We start from the raw sequence: 16804 nt of genomic DNA, 5'->3' as shown, positions 1-16804 counted from the left end.
TATTATGCAAAATAATGAATTCTTCAGCTTTTAATGTCAGTAAATTATGGCAAAAATCATCTAACTTTAGGGGTGATTTGAGATATTTATCGTATATTTCCACTGGAAGATGGGGGATAAAAGTTGGACTCAAACCAAGTATTCCAATCTCAACAGCTAATTTCACCAGCTGATTGCTGCCATGAGTTTCCAGCAGAGCGAGAGAGAGGAACATATGGGGTGGATCCAGTTTCTCATTGAATATTCCTGTGGTGAATCGAGCCCTGTTGCACTGAGTGATCGCTGTTCCCTGCTGTATCAATAATACAGGAGGAAGACATTGTCCCAGTGCAGGCCACAGTATCATACAGCTAAAGCAAGTGGAGGGAGGGGGTGGTCCTTTCACTCAGCCCTCTTGGGTTTCAGGGCCTGCAGACAGTGGTCTGACTCTGGGGAGCCGGCTGCTGCGCCCTTGCACAGGGTTCAATTGTAAGTCTGCCTGACCGAGGGATAGATGTGTCTAAACAGTGACAGCCTGCACAGTCTGCTGGCCCGACCCCGTTGGTAAGACTACACCCCCAACAAACCCAGAGTCACAAGATGGGTCCCATGAGAGACGGCTCAATAGGGAATCAGTCAGTGGGAGACATCGGACAGTTAGAGAATGGGATAGATATCCTGGGTGTGATTAACATGATCCAGATTTTCACCTTGTTTGAGCACCTTGTTGAGTGCTGTGACCTTCCTGCAGCCTCATGATGGCCCAAAAATACTGAACTGGGAACACATAAACCAAAATACTGTACATCTAAATACAAGCAGTGGCCTTAAAGATGGAGAGACATGTCGTACCCAAGCTGCTCTCTCTCTTTTCTGCACATTGTCATAGAAAATGGCTAAGCAACATATGGTAGCATGTCAACGTAACTCATGAAACGTGAAGATAGGCATCAACCATAAACACCAGAGACAAAAAAGCAAGAGCCCCAAACAGCTGAGAGAGAGAGAGAGAGAGAGAGAGAGAGAGAGAGAGAGGACCCAGGTGGGAGGGGTGCAGGAGGAGAGAGTGAAAGGTAAAGAAAGTCGGGGTGATGGTGAAACAGAGTGCCACTCAGAAAGAGGTCAGCTCCGAGTGTGTTGACGCCGCCGAGTTAGAGATGCTGGTAGAAGCTTGAAAGGATACTTAAAGAAGCTAATGCATTGTACTGTTGGTGAGTTTTATTTTATTTAGTTGTTTGTTATTATTGTGAGTTACCACTGACATTTAAAATACTTTAAACAGGGAAAGATCCTTTGCTATTCTTGTCAAACTGTGATCTCTTAAAGAACTGTGCATTTAACTGTGTGTATGAATATCTTGCCCCATGTTCATAACTTTTCTTTGGACACTCTACATCACATAAGAACCTACCTGTTATAGCCTGCGTCATTGTCTCATAGTGAAGCACAGTGGAAGCAAGCAGTGAGAGTGGTAAGGTGCCGTGGTGGCCAGTCATTAAGGTTTAATATCCCCTCTCAATTGAGATACGTTACTCCTTGAGTCTACCGCGTTGCTGGAAATGAAAAGAAAGACAGCCTCCATTTAAACACAGGGTTTTTGTTAAATCAACAGGAAAAACAGCCTGACGGGAAAGATGGGACACCACTGTGTCACTGTGCATGCTGCCATGAGATGAAGATGGCAGAGAAAGGGCCAGGGATGGCCACTCTTACATTCACAAGCATCATAGTTTGTGTTGTTTTACTGGGACAAGGATCCGCTAAGAAGACAGGTGAGTGCGCAATCAAAACGTTTCACTAAATGCAATATTTGTGTGTTTACTAATACATGCTGCTAGCTCTAGCTGTCTCTTATGGGACTCTTTCAGGAGGTGGTAAGGAGGACCAGAGAAGTGCCATTCTTAAGGAGATCATTTCAAAATGGAGCACAGGAAGTGGCTGGAATTCTCAGAAAGCTCCTCCAGAACCACACAAGGACCAGTCGGTGCTCCCTTGGGTGAGGAATATCATGGGGAGCCTAAAAAAACTTGGCGTACTTCCCAGCAAGAACCTGCCTTCATTAAACAAGCCAATTGACAGGCACCGTCTCTCGGGCTTCCTCTACAACATCTCTCTGTACCTCCAAGAGATGGGTGCTGAGCTGGAGGAGGCACCGGCGGACGAGGAGCAGCTGTGGGAGAAAGTGCTGCATTACTTCCTCCAGTCTGAAGGGAGTGCTGCACTGAACCCACCCCGACCCAGCGTCACAGTGCAGGACTGGTTTATGTCTCTGAGGGGAAGCCCTCACTGGGACTGGCTTCTGGGGCTGCTGCAGAGTCTGATCAGTCTGTCAGAGCGTCAGTCCTACCAGCCTCTCTTGACTTTCTTATCTCAGAACTGGAGGACATTGAGCGCTGTGTTTGAAGCTGCACTCCAGGCTCTGCTCAGTGGGACCTATGGTCAGGCCAGTGCAGGCCTGCAGGGCTTCATCTGTGCTCTAAAGGGTCGTAGTGACTGTGCCTTCAGTGTAAACTGGCTTCAGCAGCTGCTGCGTTTCCTAGAAACACGCAGCTGGAAGCCTGTTGTCAGTTTACACCCAGCAGGGGAAGGTGCTGAACACAGTAGGGGCTCAAGTGTATTTGGACGTTTAAAGGCCTTCAGCTTGCTTCCTGAGGCCATGAGGCAGGATGGGTTGTCTGGAAATGCATCTCTGGAAGATGCGGTGACCGCTGAGGATGACCCAGACTCCATGCAAAGCTTCCTGCTGCAGGCGTTATCCCGTTCAGGTGGAGGAGAGCGAGGTGGCCACTTGGCACAGACAAATGTAGCTCTGGTGCAGAGTTTGGATGGGCTGAGGAGCGGCCTCCTGCACAGGGTGGGTAGTTCTGTCTACGGTAGCCTGAGGAAGAAAGTGTCACGAGTTACAATGGCGCTGCTTGATGATGTCAGCAGCCTGGTGGATGTACCGCAGCCCAATGCTCGGGGCCGATGCTCAGTTGGTGAGTATGTGGAGCAGTTGGCCTCATAAGAGATAATAACTCGTTGAAATTAGACAACAAGTTAAAAAAAGTGGCTTTGCACACAAAAACAGGCATCATTAAGTGTTGTTTACGTTACACGTAGTCATACACACAATCTGATTACATAATAATTTAATAATTAAGAAAGAGCATCCTTTAGTTAGTTCACATGGCAGATGCTGCTGCATGTTGAAACATTTAAAGCTTTGCTTCAGAGGTTGAGTCTGAGAAAAGATAGTGTGCTATTAACTCAATAACATGTCAATTCAAACGTATTTTAGGTTTAGAAGTAAGTCATGCAGAGTTTAGAGTGTATTTAGTGTCATTCATGGAGGAAAAGCCCTTGTTAATAGCCTCATAAGTTTGGCCCTGGTTTCACCTGAAAGCTACAGGAGAGACAGTGACAGTGACTGACACTGCTTTAAAATCCTGATAATCATCCTGGCCGGTGAAAGCATCTGTTGTTAGCCCCGCTAATCTCTTTATCCTCTCATTGATGCCCGTAACATTATATCTCGGGCATTGTTAGCTGAGCTGCACTGTACACCCGGCATGGTTGTGTGCTGCAGAAGCAGTTGCTTTTTCTGCCACTCGATTTTCTGTTAATATTTGCTTTTCATTTGTCTTTTTCAAGGCGACCTGAGACAGCTGATCTTATGGTAAGGGTATTTTAAACCACTATATGATTGCAGTCCACATAAATGACAGTAAATGATTAGATTCACATTTCTTCCATTGTTTTGTCACATGTAGGGGGATAAGACATAACGTGACGTGGAACACTCAGGCGTTGGGCTCCCGGGGTTTTCCAAGCTCACTCCCATTCCTGTCCTGCCCCCCCACTGAAGCAGATGAACTAAGATCACGACAAAGACCGGCTCAATCGTCTCCAAAGAAAGGCCCCTCTGCACGAACAATCTCCAAACAAAAACACCTTCACGACCTCTCTACCGCACCTCATCTCTCCCAGCTCAACCAGCCACAAGCAGGGAGAACGAGAGAGAGCTCCAACCAGCAGAGAGAGACTGAGTACTCCACCTCTATAGAAATCCTGGAGGCAGCGTGTAATGAATCCATCCCAGGCTTGACAGGCGTCTCCAACTTCACTGTGTTCCTCTACTGTAAACTGTTTGAAGGGGAGAACGGGTCGGTTAATCCTGCAGAGGCCCAGATGGGGCTCGACCTGCATGCCACGTGCTCTGATGCAGCTTGGTACCTGTCTGCTGCTGAGGAGGACTTCCTTTGGGTTCATGTCTGTAGTGAGTTCTTCGCCCATGAATTCAACAACACGGTCTGTGCCAACTCCTCTTTCTGGCTGCAGAGAGCACACCAGGTAATTGATACATTTTGAACGTGTTTTCCGGTAACTTTGCTAAATATCGGTGGCATTAAGGCGTACTGAGGACATGCTGTGTATAAGTACTTGTGCATTGCTTGCTTTTTACTCATAATTCCTTCTGCTTAATTTTTACTTATTCTAACTTCAATATTTGCAGGCTGCAGTGACAAAGGACTACCATTTGTTTAACCTGACAAGTATAGACGACCTGTGTGTGCAGCTGACAGGTGAGGTGATAGAAAGTCCGGTCCTCGATGAGAGCTGTGTGGCCCAGTTGGGCAACAGGTTGCTCAGTGCCCAGGCCTTCAGGCACTGCTTCCTGCCCAACAACTCCGTCCTGATCTCAGCTGTGTGCGGAAGACAGTCCCCTGACTCGCACCAGACCTTGCCAGAGGGCAGCTGGGCCGCGGCGTACTGCTCCAAAATCCACGACCTCTCCCGTGTTGACACCGTTGATGAGACTTGTCAGTACAGGGCGTGGGCTGTGCATCATTTCACCAACTCCACCCTCCTGGAGCTCTGCGAGCAGACACATGGACTGAGAGAGTACATTTGTCTGAACGCCACGCTCTTCAATCGGCTGATAAGAGCAGTGCCTCAGTTTGCTGATTTCTGTGCTGATCTGCAGGCAGAACTGGAGGGCAGGAAGTGCCTCCTGCAGAGGTTTTTTGACATGCTCCCGGCTCCGTATGAGTTTGACACATCGCAGCTGTGTGTGGACCCGGCTCCACTGCTGGTGGAAGCTCTACACAAGCTGAGTGTGTGTGAGGTGGAGGGAGGGGAGCGCGAAGGGTTTTTAGTGGCGCTGGGATACGTGTTGCGAGTCCTGGACTTCATGGTAGGCCTCTCTTCCGGTCTGGATGAGGGGGAAAGAGAGGCGAGACAAGGTTTGGGTCAGGCTATCCTCCTCTCCAGTCTCCTTGACAACACCTCCTGGGCCACACTGCAACCAGAAGCCTCCACGAGTGTCCTGCACACCGTGGGAGTCTTCCTCCGCAGAGAGCAGAACGTCACTCTAAAAGAGGATCTCCTGAGCTGCTTCAGTGTAAGATAGCTGACTGGCGCACTCACACACAAACACACTCTCACACACACTATGCAAAGAGTGAATAACTTGTTTTTGCTGTTACATCAGCCTGTCTTGTGGGACCTCATCCAGCGGGACGACAACTCATCTGCTCTGAGGTTTCTGCTGCAGGTAGTGGCCTGTGCAGCAACATTCAAATGTAAACTTCAACAACAGATCAGTTCACTGAACTTGATATTCAGGCGATTCACTTTATCTCAACAGGAGTACCTTCAGATGCCAAGAGACAGCATTCGCACTCTAGTTATGTCTGCTGAAAAAGATGCTGTCAAGAGATTTCTCTCCCATATGCATCAAAGTTGGGACCAGCTACAAGTTGAAACCGGCCAGGTTTGTTTTCAAACTCCCAATAAAACCCTGAGTGGACTATTGTTGCCATTTTATATTAAGCTAACTGTGCAGGGTTAAATCCCTCTGTTGACTACAGTTCTACTCTATTGTGCTCTCTTGTGCTGTATCTATTTTATTTGAATCTATGTCACAGCCCATGCATAGTTAAAGAGGGCCACATTGAATACAATCGCTTTCTGTCCCGCTCTTTTGTTTTCTCTGTCAGGCGTCTCAAAAAGAGTTGCAAGCCATGGAAACAATGACTTCTGCTTTCATCCATAAGTTCCCCCGGGTGACCCCGGAATTGTTTGTGGACCTGTCTCAGTTCATCCCCTTCATGTCCGTCTCTGACATCATGAGCTTCCCAGCCTCCCTGATAGTCAACGGCAGCGTGTGAGTCACCGACACAAGAAACAGTTGCGTTTAGTTTTGATATATCTTACTGTCCTGATGCTAACAGCTTCTGAGTTACTCTTTAGGTTGACAGCCATTCGTGACCACAGCTCAGAGATGAAGTCACTGCAGAAAAGGGCCTTTGTAAAAAGACTCCTGCAGTCGAGTGTGGTGGGTGATGTCCCTACATGGCCACCGTACTTTCTCATTTCCATCCTCCCGCTTCTGCCTTACCTGCCAGTCAGTCATTTTCAGCAACTGACATCACAACAGGTAAAAATATTTCCATACCTGCTGTACCTCTCTCACAGACGTTAGTAATCTCAGACAAGGTCAGGTGATGAGTAAAGCAATTCACTGTGGTTCTTACATTTGTACAGATGACAAAATACAGACAAAATCAAAATAAATATGTAGAGAAACCGATGCTTCCACACAGGACACAAGGACCAGAGGATGGATTTATGAGTATAAAAGATGATCACAGTCGCCTGTCTCAACCCAGATAAACTCTTATGTGATATTTTGAAGAAACAGTGCGTTGCATTTAGTTTTTCCATGTTTTAACACTCTATCTCTCGTCTCCTTTAGCTTACTCCTCTGGTAGAGTTGCTAGGCAACGGCAGTCTGGATGGTGTCAGGGGGCGCCATGTGCTCCGGACCCTCTTCAGCAAGCAGAGGAATCTGACCAGTGATAACATACCGAGGTGAGGCCCAGATACTCTGTGTTTGTGATCACTTAATAAGACATCAAAGGTGAGTCATCTGATGGACAGCACTCCAATGTGTTTCCACAGTGATGGTTCATATTCAGAGCTTAAGTGCTATTTTTTAAACTAAATGGTTTAATCATCTCATGCTTGATATACTTGAGAGAGATGTTGTCCCCTGTTGACATGACCCCTCAGGTGATTCAGAGACTATTTCTTGACATCCAAGATTGGCACCAATGAGTTCGGTCATAGTTTGTTTAGGTGTTGATGTGTGGGACGATACAAGGTAAGGACAATTACCTCAGTTCTCTTTCTCCTCATTCTCTGTCTACTATTCTGTGAAGAAAAAATGCCAAAAAGAGACAAAAGTGACAGGTTATTGTGTGGTTTTACAGGTTAGGGGTCCTTGCATGTTACCTGGATCCAGTGGAACTGGGTTCATTTCTTCAGGACTCGGCCGTGTCCTCGGCTCTCTGGCAGCAGCTGGCTCAGTGCATGTCAAAGGGCTTCATCAGTACCAGTGGCAGGGTAAGCAGTACATGTTCTTTAGCCTTTTGCAGAGAATCTGCTTCAAACCACTCACATCCTGGATGTCTTTCTCTGTTTAATTGTGTTTCATGGACAGCTGTCCTCTTGGTTGATACCAGCTGTCGAGACCCTGAACATCAGCAGCATGGCTCCCCCAGAGCTGTCTGCCCTCAGCGGTCTGTTACCTCAGTTAGGAGCTTCCTTCCTGCTGTCGCTCCCCTCACAGCTGCTCCTGGAAGTCCTCTCACAACCAGGATTACACAGATATTCTCCAGCAGAGGTTAGCAGGGAATTTGTTTTTCTTTGTGACTTCTTGTCATTGTTCTCGTTGATGAAGTTGTTAATTGCTACCATAGTAGATATTAGTAAGCCATAAAGTCTTCTGAAAATGAATGTTTAGATATGCAAATTAGGCATTATCTTATCATTAGCTATTAAATACCGGTATGTGCTTATCTGCATACATTTCCAAAACAGAAATCTGAACATTGGATGAAGCCAAGTTCAAAATTCTTGATTCATGTTGTTGACATATTAGGGTCAAAGGTTTTTACACAGGGAATTTGGGATTGGTTTTTTTTATCACCTCATAAATCAGAAAGCACTGTCAACAGCCATAAAACAATACATTCAAAAAAAGACAATGTTTGCCTTGTTTTTATGAAGAAGATGTTCTATAAATCAGATTGTGAATGATTTATGAACAAGCCTTCAATATATAGATGGGAATGAAGCTGAAGTCTGGTGTGTGTAAGTGCTGCTGAAGTGGAGTCTGAGAAAATACTCCTTTTGAGAAAACATCCAGATATGTTTTGTAAAATGACACTAAAGGTGAACTAATATATATATCACTAGACTTACATGAAGACAATTCGTTTTATGTGTTACAAGTTTTCTGAAATTGTATGTTTAAATATGCAAATGAGAGATTATCTAATGCTAACTTTTGGTCAATTTAGGAGAAATCTACAGACACAGATGAACAAAGTCGTAAAATAACGACCAAAATGTGTATTATGGATGTGCTGTTTCCACTAGTCTGAAAGAAGACATGTTCTGAAAGCAAAACAGCCCAAAATGTCAAAATTGACCAGAGCGTTAAAAACAATGTTTTTGCCTGAGGTGTCTCGCCTTAATTAACTTCCAAGTTTCTCGAGAAAAGAAGACGATAAACATTGATTGAATATGTGACCAAAATATATAAATATGAAACACTTGTATATTTTTGTATGCGTGTGTGTTCATTTTTGGAATACTTTCCTCAGGCTTTTCAAATGTTGTTCAAGATATCAAAGGACACCTCTGTAAGTATTTTCAAAAATAGTTTGTTGCTGAATTTCAGCCAACTGCACTTTCATCACTGTGTTTCTCTTCCTGCCAGCTCACCATGGAAAAACTGTGCAGACTGAAGCCGTTACTCTCTGGTCTCTCTCCTGCTGTGCTGAAAGACCTCCATTGGCCTGAGATCAGTGAAGCTGAACACTGCCAGTGCTGGAAGATGTTGCTAACTGAGCTGAAGCCCGGCCACAGAGCCATGCTATACGATGCAATGCAGGAGGTGACGCAGCTGTTCTCTGTCTTCATACGACGCTTCTCTTATCTTTTCATCCCTCCGTACAATTAGCTGTGGCTCACCTTGTTGTCACATGAGTAGATTGACACAATAGAGGTGCATAGGATCATATCTCATTATACAGATCCAACTTCATGGAAAATGAGTAAAAACCAAAAACTGTGGCCTGAGATGCATTAATCCAATCTAATGTAGTGTCCATGCTAATCATGCACAATGTTTCCAGAGAGTGTTCATATCATCCACATATATACAATCTGATTTGTGTTGCCTTTTAAGGTTTTTAAGTTTAAATGTACAGTGTTTTTGTGTGTCAACAGGCTCTGCACAGATACTTGCAGAACATCACTCAGCAGGCAAACTGTCTGTTACCGTTCGTCCCTCTGAGGAAGTTGACAGAAACCTTAAATGGAGAAACAATCCTGAGAGATGTCAGCCTGTACAGAGACATACGCTGGTCGCCACAGCAGGTGCACATTTGCCTTTAACCTACCTTTGTGTGCTACTTCACACTGCATTGACATGACAACAATAGGTTGGCAGTTCTCTGACTAAAGAAGAAAATGTTCTAGCTTCGGTCCCATTAATCTGCAACTCATTGGATATGCTTCAAGTGAGCCTTTCAGGATATTAATACTCCACACGCATCAGCTGCCATCAAGCTAATTAGTTTGGATAGTACAATAGTGTGGAGGAGTGTAGCATCAATTAATAATGGCTATCCTGAAGGGATTTTGTCACAGCAAAGAATGTGTTTCACCTCCAGTTCTTGGCCTAACAAGACCTCAGTCAAATCAATAAAGAGTGCCCTTTCGGTCGGTGACACTTGATATAAAAACATTGTATTTGAATAACCTTAAAGTGAAATGCTTCTGCACCCTGTGTTAAATATCCTTTTATAGTCAGTTTGAGGAATATTTTGCGAGATTAGAGTGTGAAATGAATGCCACTGTACACATGTACAAGATATGGTATCTAATGTGCAGTCGTATCAGTGATATACCACCAGTGTTTTTCCGTCTGTAAGCTGAGTTGAACTGCTTTTCAAGAAAACTAAAAGTGTCAGTGTTCATAAATAAGAAACAGTTGGATGGAATAAACAATAGAGTGAGAATGTTACTGTTCTTTAGAGTTTTACCAGTGGTGAGTCTGATGCTCAACCTCATGTTAATGAACTTTTAAATTCTGAGAATAATACTCCGGTCTTGATCTGAGAATAGCACAAAATGAAAGTTCATGGGCTGTTCAAATGGAGACAGTTCATCCTCTGGGAAACATGAATGTTTTAGCCGAACGCTGTTTTAAAGGGAGGGTGATGGTCTTATTAAAAACAGGATCAATCCTCTGTGAATTTCTAGGATGCCAAATACCGGGAATATCAACTTTCACAGCAGTTTGAAGAGACATTTAGAAAATGTCTTGCTCTGGACCAAAGTGTTGCACTTAACATCCTTAAAGTGATATTTCAGCCAAAAGCTTTAATTAAGCATCGAACACTCACCCAGTTGAAAGCACTCACTCATAGAGGCTCAAAACATCCTCTGAAACAGGACCAACAGATTCACACAGCATAAGCAACTTTTTTGCTTTTTCTAGTACACTCAGTATGTTATAATACTCACACTTTTGCCAAAATGTGAGAAAATATTGGTCGGACTTGTGTGCAAACACACGTGTCTAAAATGAGCTAAAACATGCAAAGAAAAAAAATACAGATACAATTTTATAGTAACTACATTTTAATTTAACTTATTTTATTAAAATGTTATGTCAAATGCCGGGTCTGACGCCATTTCTTTTTTTTATCTGGACAGGCTCAGCTTTTGTTCAAAAAGATCCACAAATTTAAAAACATGACCAGCAGGATGGTGAGGTAAGTAAGGATGTATTGCACCAGAGCATTCAGATCTACGATCTTAATCTTAATCTTAATCTTAATCATTCAGTAATTTTACCTGCAGACGGAATTAAAGATTCAGAAGTCTCAGTCAATTTCAGGTCTGATGCTCACGCAACAAACTATTTAAATAACAACTTCTACTTTACTTGTAGGGATCTGGGTCATATTTCCAGTGGGATGAGTTGTGACTTGCTGAGGCTTTGGAGCAACAATACAGATTTTGTGGAGCTGCTTCAGTTTGTTAGTGAGCTGCCTGGAGGCAGAAGACCTGCTCTGGTGAGGATCAAACACTTTAACACTCCTCAAACTCTTTATAGTCTCTTATACCAGACTCATTCGTTTGTTGTTTATAAATTTACATATCAAAATACAAAATCATGTTTCATTCTAACAAGTTCAGATGTGTTTTGGCTGTGTTACCAGCGAAAATGTATCGTAGATGAATTGAGGGAACAACCTGAAATCATCCTCAGTGCTTTGAGTCCTGGGTTTGCTGCCACTCTACCGTAAGTGTCTCCTGACTAAACGTGAACTATTTCACAGTTTATCCAAAGTGAACTACAGTCACGCCTCTGCTCTGCTCTTTTCCAGCGTGACGATGTTGGAGGACCTCTCCAATGCATCCTTCAGGGCCATTCTGGACCACATTCAGGCACACTTTGCTGATTTCCTGAGAATGCCACATTACAAGCAGACAAATTTAGCCGAGAAGGCCTTAACTGAGCTGGTAAAAGACCAACATGAACTACACAAATACTGCATTCACTGAATATTCTTACACAATGTGCAGGACTTGACACATTGCTTTATTCAGGTAGAAAAATGTGATCAGACACCAGTTGGTGCATGTAATTTATAAACAACATTAAGTTGAAACAGAAATCCTAAGTTAACCTCTGGGTTATTAAGATGATAAACCAGCACTATGAGCATTCAGAACAGGGACTCAGAGATGCTATTTCTGGTAAATGAAATCAGCGGTTGCGTCAGTGATGGTGACTCATGTCTTTGATTTGTATTAACACATTAATGGGGCACAAAAAACAAACTACATTTATTGGTTCAGGCTTCTTAAGCACACACACAGACATACAAAGAGAGAAACAGATGGAGAAAGAGATTCAGAACAGAACTTGCTTCATCCACTTAACAGCTTTTCACATGAGTGAAGTCATATCAATGTTAAATCCCTGACTGTATGTGATGCTCTGCAGGGCTCCTATCAGGCTGAGGGGGAGATTGATGGCACCACCCTGGATGTCCTGGGGCCTTTGCTGCCTTTCTTGGACCGGGACAGTTTGTCTCTGGTGGACAGAGGAGCGCTGGCTCTGCGGCTGGAGGAGATGAGAAGCTTCTGCCTTCCTGAAGGAGCGCTGAGAGATATTAGCGCGCTGCTCACTCAAAAAGACCTGCTCGGGTAAAAAAAACAAAAAAACATCTGGAGAAACGGTGACATATTGTGGTTGTGACACCTGGGTCAATAATATGTTGAGAGCTTCATTTCCATCATTATTTCTAAAAAGTAATTTATTGACTGCAGAAAAACAACAGGAACAGTTATATTTCACAGAGGAGTTTAAAAAGTGATCTTTACTTTAATCTGTTATCACCATATTCAGCGAAATGCTAATGTCAGTATGTCAACAATGAGAATGTAAAAAAGGCTGAGGTTTAGTTGGCGTAATGTTTACCATGTTCACCTTCTAAGTGTGGCGTGTTTGCGTGCTACCATTCACTGATTAGCGCTAAATACAAAGTACAGCTGAGGCTGATGGGAATGTCGGACCAGGCAGTGATGAATCTTATGGGAAGTAATGATTGATAAGTTGTCCCTCACACATAAACATAAATAAATATGTTATTGGGAACAAAACACCTTCTGCACCTGTTAGTGTAGAGTGGTAGAATAAAAGTCTACAATACATAAAATGCCGGACAGGAAAACACGCTTGGATTAAGATATGGATAACATAAAACAGCAGTAATGTTAAGCTTTGTGTACTTGTTTGTCAGGGAGCCATTCAAATGGCAAGTTGGGGATGTGGAACATTTGGGCAGGCTGGTGTTTTCTCTCTCAACAAAGCAGATAAACTCCATCCCGCTGGTCAGCACACAAACGCATCAACCTAAGCAAAGAATTCATTTCATTACACTCAACTTTCCACTTTTTTTTAAGGCATGGCATGATGATATGTGTTTCCCCTGTGCAGACAGTGTTGAATAAAGACACAGTGGAGCAGGTCCTGGTGGGTCAAAGTCGCTGGGAGGACAGTGTGGTGGGTGGAGTCTGTGTGACTCAGTGTATGGACCAGCATCGTCAGAGACGGCTGACTCAGACTCTCATTCGAGGCATTGTCAAAGCACGGAGCAGGAGGGCAAAAGGTTCAATCAATATTTGATTGTAACTTGTAGTGCTGTTGTGATACTGTAATGCTTTGTGTACGTTTTTCATTCCTATCATTGCGCTGAATTCACTGCTGTCTCTTCGAGCAGTGCCAGTTCCGAGCTGTGCAGACATCAGAGGGACGTTTCCATCAGCTTGGACATCCACTCAGCTCAGCCGTATGTCGCAGGAGGATGTGAAACAGTGCGTAGAAGTTTTCGCTCAGGACCTTTCAATGAGCTCTGAGCAGCGCCGAGCACTGTGGCTGAAACTCAGGAAGGTCAGTACAACTGTGAAAGACCTCAGGAAGCCAAGAATGTATCAAATCAGGTCAGCATGTTTCCTCAAAGTGGTGCAGCAGCTCTCAGTTCAGATCTCGTTCCCATCAGACCTATCTAAACATTACAACACAATTCTTGCTAAAATTGCATCATCCTTATACATTTTGACTTGTGATGTCAGATACATGGCAGATCATCTCCAACCCTAAGAGACAAGGACAGCTGAGTAAAACATGGAGTGTTTTAACATCAACACAATCTGTGGTTAAAACATGTTCGGATTCTTCACTCAATCCAGTCCTTCAGCCCGGTGAGAGAGCTGAGAGCGGATCAGGTGCTGGCTCTGGGCCCTGTGGTGACTGAGATGGGAGAAAGAGACCTGCAGGACGCCAGTCTCACTGATCTGGGTGTGTTGGCACATCTGGGGACACTTACAGATTGGAGCCCTAAAAAGGTTTGGAATTTTTCCTTCTGATGTAAAACATCAAGTAAAAACATGTCCATTGGTGTGTTTTTAATTTTTCCAATTTCTATTGTTTTGTTTTTGTTGCAGATGAGAGCGGTGATTTTAGGTATGATGCGGAAACGCAAACTGAAAGTGGAGCAGTTAACAGCTGTTGATCTGGCAACATTTGGCCATCTGATGTGTGGTCTCTATCCATCAGAAATCAAAAGACTGAGCCCCTACAACCTCAGGTCAGTCAAATGCATGAAGTGTAAACTGTCTCTCGCACACAACACTCAACAACAGTTGTTAAAAGAAGGCTCACACTCAGCAATGCGTCATCAAATTCACTGTGACATATATAAAATACAGGTAAATTGCATCAAACCAAAGACAAGCGTAAACAAAGATGAACACATTTTGAACCTGCAGTACTTAGTAGCAGTGGTAAAACGTATTCAATCCTTCTAAAGCTTGAGGTTTCAGAGAGTGTTCAACTGATTTCACATCCACCACATTCACCGCCTAACAGAAGCATAGCAGGAGGCTGGTGCACATTTATTAGCAGCACAACCCTCATAAAACATGTTGCGTACCCCCAGAAGAGGATAAAGTCCTAAATCATTTCCCTCACACTGCAGTGTGGCCGCCCTGTTCCTACGGGAGACCTCCCTGCCATGCACAGAGCAGCAGATGGAGGAGTTGACAAGCCGTTTGTCCAGATCTGAGGCCTTTGGTCCAGTCAGTGCTTGGGGGCCGGAGGTTTTCACCGAAATTGGGACACTGGCAGGTACAGTAGAATATGATATCCCTGGAGGGTGTAATGTTTTTGATGGTCAACATTTTTGTAATCTTTTTCTTCATCAAAGAGTGAGGAGGGTGCGAGGAGAGAATGACAGCTTTTGGATGGATGGGTGCAATTGAAAATATCCCGAGGGTTTAAAAGTTTAGGAAGACTTTTACACTTCCTGTGATTTGATATGAGGGTCATTAATTATCTGACTAGACAGTGTTTGTGTCTCTGTCCAGTGGGCTTGGCGGACCTGGTGCTGTCAGCTCTGGTACAAGAACAAGTGGAGGGAATCACCCCTGAAGCCATCGCCCTGATGTCACCCAAAAAGATGGCAGTGAGTTTCAACTATGACTTGTTGGCCATCCATTCAGGTTAACCTACAGAACAATGTTTGGCTTCAGTATAGAGTCATCTATGAGTAGCACCATGGGAACATTTGGCTGAATTGTTCGATTTTAAGATATAACATTTAACTTTTCCTATCGTCTCATGAACTGTAAAAGATAGGAATCAATAGAATATGAATTAAAGCTGAATTCCATTTGGCGGCCTAGTTTCAGGGTCCTGTTGTTGTGCATGCTGGCTGACTGTCACTCTGTCATGGGCCATCATTCATGTTATTAATACCTTTTATACTGTTAAATGTCAAAACGTTGGCTGTGAAAAATACCTTTTAACAACTATGAGCAGATATTTTATATATTTTTTTCCCATAAAATCTGCTGCTTTGTGATTATCTGAAAATAATGTAAATAATATTTTTTATTTCATTTATTTTCTCACAATAATAACTATTGATGCAGTGTTTGTTCATTTTTTCCATATACTTTTGATATAGACAGTGTATCCTAAATATTGTGGCGTGTGTTTAATATTTAGACATGTTTTTAGAGTGTCCAAAATGCCAAAAAGTGTGATAAAATACAAGCAGAGTGCCTCCTCTCAAATGACAAAGTGTCCTGTATGAGTAAGTCAGTATGTGTGTTTGCTGTGCGTCTGTCAGGTGGTGTTCAGCGCAGTGCAGATGTCGTGGCTGAGTGCGGAGCAGGCGTGGGCTGTCACTGGGGACCAGTGGGCTCAGCTGGACACGGAGCAAAGGCACGCTGTCGGACTCGCTCGATACGAAGGAGACGTCCTGCTGGAGCTGAGAGGTGGGTCTTGAAAGAAAATGGATGGTGATAAAATGTCCTTTTCATAACCTCCTTCATAATGAGGCCGTTATATGTATTTTATTTCGCGTAGTGTGTTTTATGAGTGCATATACTTTTATTATCCTAATAGTCTTGTTTCCACTCGTCAATTAGATTTTTATGTTGTGTTTATAAGGTGATGATAAATGCTCTGTTTGTCTGCTTCCACAGGGAGAAACTCGGCTCCAGCAGCAGACAGCTTTACTACATCGTCACTGGCTCTGTGCCTCTTGTTGTGGCAACTCATTTAACATGCTGGAACGCATGTAATTAACCCTTGACCTCCCTTGGTGTCATCATATTTGTACTTCAAATAAATATTTTGAACTGTTCTGTTCCCTTTGTGCGTTGGTCCTTTAATTTACATTGCTCTGGATCGTGCTCTGCTGCACATGTTTCACTGTTATGTCAGCTTGACAATATGTGAATAAATGTATGTACTTGAGCTGTATTATATCCTTTTTTCAGAGCAATCAGACGAAAATAATGCAATGATTCATTTTTATTTGACAAAGGGCTTTCCAAACTATGAGATATGTGAGCAAACTCACTTGAGATGATATTTCATTGATTTATCTGAAAACATTTCCCTTAAACTGCAGACACTGGGGTCTATAAAATACCTTTTAAAGTCTTCCTTATTTTACTTGTAACATTGGTAACATAACCTGCCTACCATCAGGACCTGTGACCTCCATGTACCTTCTTCTTTCTAGGACCAAGTTTGTTAATTTCATTACAGAAATGCTGTGGATTTCAAGTACAAAACGTGTCCTCTCTGACTGCATCTTTTGTACTTCCTGTATGTTTCCTCAATTATAAACCTTTTAAACTTCTATAAGAGTTTATGTATTGTGTGGCATATGTGAGA

At 43.4% G+C, this 16804-nt stretch overlaps 1 protein-coding gene across 1 annotated transcript; it reads left to right on the top strand.

Moving 5' to 3' along the window:
• Window positions 1-1651: 1651 nt before the first annotated feature.
• LOC306790122 (stereocilin) lies at window positions 1652-15905 on the top strand (the record flags this gene model as incomplete). The annotated part of the gene is made up of 28 exons (XM_079286239.1): window positions 1652-1751; window positions 1848-2957; window positions 3613-3637; window positions 3732-4311; window positions 4475-5362; window positions 5453-5515; window positions 5609-5734; window positions 5961-6127; window positions 6214-6400; window positions 6719-6834; window positions 7236-7368; window positions 7466-7648; window positions 8634-8672; window positions 8750-8926; window positions 9262-9411; window positions 10756-10814; window positions 10994-11117; window positions 11265-11347; window positions 11433-11568; window positions 12056-12258; window positions 12855-12945; window positions 13052-13223; window positions 13335-13504; window positions 13804-13959; window positions 14059-14201; window positions 14592-14740; window positions 14980-15077; window positions 15747-15905. The coding sequence occupies 28 exons, from the start codon at window positions 1652-1654 to the stop codon at window positions 15903-15905; spliced, it is 5787 nt and encodes a 1928-aa protein (XP_079142365.1).
• Window positions 15906-16804: the final 899 nt, after the last annotated feature.

This window comes from Melanostigma gelatinosum (genome assembly GCF_949748355.1).
Source record: "Melanostigma gelatinosum genome assembly, chromosome: 2".
Taxonomy (NCBI): Eukaryota; Metazoa; Chordata; class Actinopteri; order Perciformes; family Zoarcidae; genus Melanostigma; species Melanostigma gelatinosum.
This window is presented reverse-complemented; position numbering and strand designations above follow the sequence as displayed.